Raw genomic sequence first — 4847 nt, 5'->3', positions numbered from 1 at the left:
TACATTTAAATATTCACAGAACAAATACAGCAGGCATATGGCCATCCTCTTTAACACAAGCTTAAACTTATTACATATATAGTTACAATAGCAATTTTATGAATATACACTCAGTTCAGTATTGAATGGGGATGGTCATAGGTGACCCTTCTTAGAAATATACTTCTGTTCAATGAGTCTGTTTCTGCTTAATTTCAACTAGAGAAAATTCTGAAGGCCGCCATTTGACACGCAAACACCCCTCCTCAATTTGGCATCAGTGGGTAACTTTAAAAAGGGGTTGCAACTTCACGCAGCATGTTGATGTACTCGCTGTCCGGACACCACACACTGGGCTGACGTCCTGTGTTCTCTGCATGCTGGTAGGACAGAGGGGGCACTGCATCAGTCCTGGTGAAGGATTGCCGGAAGCCTCTCACTCTGGTCATGTGAGTGCTGTGGCCAGGGTCCTTCCGGGAAGTGGGATTTGTTTGAGGAAGCCTGCAGGCAGCCGCCAGGGCTGAGGGTAATGTATTGCCCCTCCCATAGGAGACTGGTGCGATAGCAGGGATTACACAGTAATTGCCCGGCCAATCCGCTGCAAGGGCGTCAGGAGACTGAATCGAACCTGAAACACAGCGTAGGCATCATTATAAACAAAGAGAGCAGCTACAAAGAGAGTGTAAACAAGACATACATCACCAATCCAATTCAGATTTCAGACAGCTGCTATTAGAAAATACATCGGACGGGAAAATGGGGGAAGGTATGGGTTTTAGGAGAGGCTCAGTGGGTTAGCATGCTGTGCCTGCAATAGGAAGGTTGCTGGGTCAAATCCCAGGGTCGGCAAAGTGGTTTCACTGTTGGGCCCTTAAGTAAGGCCCCTAAACACAACTGCTCCAGGAACTGTCTGACCCCGTTTTCACAAAAAAAGTATGTTGCTCTGGATACAAGCATCTGCTAAACAAATGAAAAAAAACAATAGTTTCTGTCACCATCGGCCATCGTGAAAATCAAATAAACTTACAGGTAGCGTGAACATTCAAATGTAAGGCTTTCCTGCATCCATCTCCGCTGATGTCAGAGTCACTGTCGTTGAAGTCACTATCCCCCTTGCCACTGTCCTTCACGCTGAGCTGATCACTGTATTTAGCGGCACTGTAAAGACAATTAAATATATCAGCATTCATTTCTCAGAGCACACATTGATATCTCACACATCAGACCCTCGAGGCAGTGGCTGCACCAGTCCAAATTAATATAAGTAATTTATGTTCTCATAATTCTTACCTTTGTTGCAAAGTATTTTTATCATTTGGTGGAGAAGAAGAGGATTCCAAATGATTCAAACTGAAGCCTGGTTCATCTGGGCAGGAAAGTCTTTGCTTGACAAAAACTTCAGGCTCACTATGCATGTTTGAATAACTTGAAGGAAGTGACAGGAGGGGATTGTTTGAAAAAACATTCTTATTTCTGTTGTAATTACTGTCTCCATTTCTCTGGTTCTTTAAGTAGGAAAATCCAACAATCATAATCGCCATCATTAACAGAACACAGCCCCCAGCGAGTATGATAATAAACACAAGCGAAACATCCAAGTCCAAATATTCCATATCAGTGGGTTGTGATACAAACACAATCTGATCTTCAGAAGGCTGCATTTCCGTCACTAGGAAGTGGATGGAGGCAGTGATTGAGAGGGGTGATCTCCCGTTGTCGGTCACCAAAATTTTGATTTCCGCCGTGTCTCCAATCATGAACGTCAGACCATACTTGAGGACTATGTCCCCAGTGTCCTTGTTGATAGAGAAGAGTTCCAGGACATCTTCCACAATCTTGAAGGTGAGCTTCCCATTGGCACCCTCATCTACATCTCGCGCCTTCACTCTAAGGACAGGGTAACCTGCAGGTACATTGTAAGGTACAGCTACCTCTGCAGAGTTATTAAATAAATATGGATAAGTAATATATGGGGAATTGTCATTTTGGTCTACTACCTCCACCCTAATTAAAGTTGTACTTGACAGTTTAGGGGTACCACTGTCGATGGCTATGACCTCTGCTTCAATTTGCTTCAGTGCTTCATAATCAAAAGACCTCATAGCAAACAAAGAGCCTGAAACAGGGTGTACAGACACATAGGAAGACAATGGAACTCCTCCAGCAACTTTTCTGTCTAGCAGTTTGTATGTCACTTTGCCATTGTCTCCTACATCCCAATCACGGGCTATCACAGTGGAAATATATGAGCCAGGGACATTGTTTTCCATGACTGAGACTTCATAGACTGACTTGCTAAAAAGTGGTGGGTTGTCATTTTCATCACTCACCCTGATGCTGAACAGTTTTATCGTTTTGAAGGGTGGGGATCCCAAGTCCTGGGCGACTACCGTCAGGTTGTACTCTGGAATTCTCTCTCTGTCTAAGGTGGCCGTTGTGACAATCATGAAGGTGTCTCCATATGCCTTGTGCAGCCTGAAATGTTCATGTCCTTGCAGACTGCTGGTAACACGCCCATTTGAGCCAGAATCTCTGTCCGAAGTACTGATGAGAGCCACAAAACTGTCTTTAGCTGCTGCCTCGGTAATGTAAACGACTCCCTCACTAACTGAAGTGATTGGTTTGATGCTTATTTCAGGTGCATTGTCATTAACATCAAAAATTTCTACTGTGATTTTACAGGTAGATGGCACCGAGTTCATGCCTAGGTCCCTAGCTTGAATTTTAAATTCATATGACTTTTTTGTTTCATAATCAACTAAAGCTTTTAAGGTCACAGCACCAGAATGTGAGTCTATTTGGAAAACTCGTTTTGCATCTGTGGAGGAGTCATCAGTAAATCCATAAACCACCTCACCATTAGCACCATCATCAGGGTCAAAAGCATGCACTTTCAGCAGAAGGAACCCCACAGGTGCATCTTCGGCCAGTTCAACCTTTAATAAACTCTTCTCAAATGATGGACTGTTGTCATTATAATCCAGCACGTTGATGTATACATTCATTGACCCTGATTTAGCAGGATTTCCCCCATCTGTAGCTGATAGTTGAATTATATATGAATCCTCCTTTTCTCTGTCCAGTTCTTCAAGCAGAACAAGCTCAGCAAATTTAAGTCCATCCTCACCTCTTTGTACATCTATACCAAAGTGGCTGTTAAAGGAAATCTGATAACTCTGAATGTAGTTCTGGCCCACATCTTGGTCTGCAGCGACGTCCAATGGTAGCCGTGTTCCCACCGCTGTGTTCTCAGAAACCTCGATGTACCTCTCATTGCTGGGAAATTGTGGCGAGTTGTCATTTATATCCAGTATCTCGATCTCAATGTGAACTAGCTGAAACTTTTCATTGGTGAAAACAACAACATCAAAAGAGATCAGGCAGCGAGGTGAGAGGGGGCACAGCGCCTCACGGTCAATGCGCTCTCTGACAGTCAGAAGTCCATCCATCTCCCGCATCTGGATAACACATGAATTTGCCTCGTGCATAAAACGGAAACTTGTTTGGGAACTGTTTGATAAGTTGATCTTCAAATCTTCTGACAAATTACCTATTTCCGTGCCGGGGTCATCCTCTTCATACGTCTGGTACTTGGTTGTTATACTTTGTGCAATTATCAGCACACTAACAAATACAATGCAATGAAACCACACTCTCTTCCCTGAATAATTATTCATTTCTGCACTACAACAGTACTACAAGAGATAAAATGGTACACTATATAACAACTTCTGATGTCTAATCTTAGCAGAAACAGCTGCTCCTTACTGGCATGCAAACCATTTAGAGCCCTTAAGGTAAGAGTCCCTCTTGGCTTTAAGACACCCTGTATGCAAATGCCTTAGTGCTCAGACCAATGGCCTTAACCAGAAATCACAAATGGTCTTCTTTTGTTACAAATGGCACGTTCCTACAAATTGTTTTATAGTTTGCAAATGTTTGCAATAGTTGGACAAGCAAAATAGTTTCAAATGCTTCAAAAGTTGGTGAATTTTAATTCCCACCATTCCAAACAAATTAAACTTATAAAGTAAACACTGTTAGTTGCAAACGTAATATAATTCTTTTGAAATAATCAATTAAGAGAACTATGACACCATTATACAGTAGGTAGGCTACGTTTTGATGGATCAATCAGCAATTTACTACAATACCTTCCGATTTACAATATTCACTATGTGGACAAACGTGCTCTTCCTGCCATAATATTGCATGGTTATGTTTGATGCTGTAATGTCATGAGGGTATGAGAGTATACAAATATGCAAATATATGATTTTGAAGAGGTCAGTTTGTTAATGCATGGGCGTCGCCGCCATTAAATCTGAGGGGGACATGCCCCCCTCACATTTCATAATTATTTGTTTGGATCCCCCCACATTTAACATAAAATAATAGTTTTATGCCAGTTTGTCCCCCCCCCCACATTCAAAATGCTTCTGACGCCCCTATGTTAATGATACGGGCTACTACATTGAGTATGGACAAAACAGACATGGAAGTAATGTGGAAAGTGAGCTATTGTCAGTACAGAAGTGAATTGTAAGGACTATGCCAGAAATACGTTTTACATTTTTACTTTATTGAGTATTCATTGAACATATTAAATATGTAAAGAGTGTGAAGTAGATTTCCACTTCCTCAAAGACCTGGTAGCACCTTAATCTTAATTGACAATTTTTTGGGGTTTATCGGTCCAGGGGAAAGTATTTCATATAATTAGCAGTTGAAACACTAAGAATAAAGATTAAGTTGATGTGATAAAAATCTGCTAGTGACAGTTTCGAAATCAGGGTTAAGAGATAATATCAAGATAAACATAAAGAAGAGATTGATTTTTATAACTTTATTTTTCACAAGTAGTGAAT

The 4847-nt window shown here is 41.4% G+C and overlaps 1 protein-coding gene across 1 annotated transcript; it reads right to left on the bottom strand.

Annotated features, from left to right (window-relative positions):
• Positions 1-269: 269 nt before the first annotated feature.
• LOC111855593 (protocadherin-8-like) lies at positions 270-3656 on the bottom strand. Its single transcript, XM_072709651.1, has 4 exons — positions 1466-3656; positions 1270-1345; positions 1007-1137; positions 270-607 (listed from the first exon to the last, which is right to left on the bottom strand). Exons 1-4 carry the CDS (start codon positions 3654-3656, stop codon positions 270-272), a joined length of 2736 nt encoding a protein of 911 aa, XP_072565752.1.
• Positions 3657-4847: the final 1191 nt, after the last annotated feature.

This window comes from Paramormyrops kingsleyae, chromosome 1 (assembly GCF_048594095.1).
Source record: "Paramormyrops kingsleyae isolate MSU_618 chromosome 1, PKINGS_0.4, whole genome shotgun sequence".
NCBI lineage: Eukaryota > Metazoa > Chordata > Actinopteri > Osteoglossiformes > Mormyridae > Paramormyrops > Paramormyrops kingsleyae.
The sequence above is the reverse complement of the archived record's forward strand: the minus strand, read 5'-3'. Positions and strand labels throughout refer to the sequence as shown.

Excerpts from the sequence above, each read along its gene's own strand:
- LOC111855593 (XM_072709651.1), bottom strand. The coding sequence starts at position 3,656 with ATGAATAATTATTCAGGGAAGAGAGTGTGGTTTCATTGCATTGTATTT. Across the intron at positions 1,346-1,465 it reads GAACCAGAGAAATGGAGACA|ATGAACCAGGCTTCAGTTTG; the intron begins GTAATTACAACA and ends TTTCCTGCCCAG. Across the intron at positions 1,138-1,269 it reads AAAAATACTTTGCAACAAAG|TGCCGCTAAATACAGTGATC; the intron begins GTAAGAATTATG and ends TTGTCTTTACAG.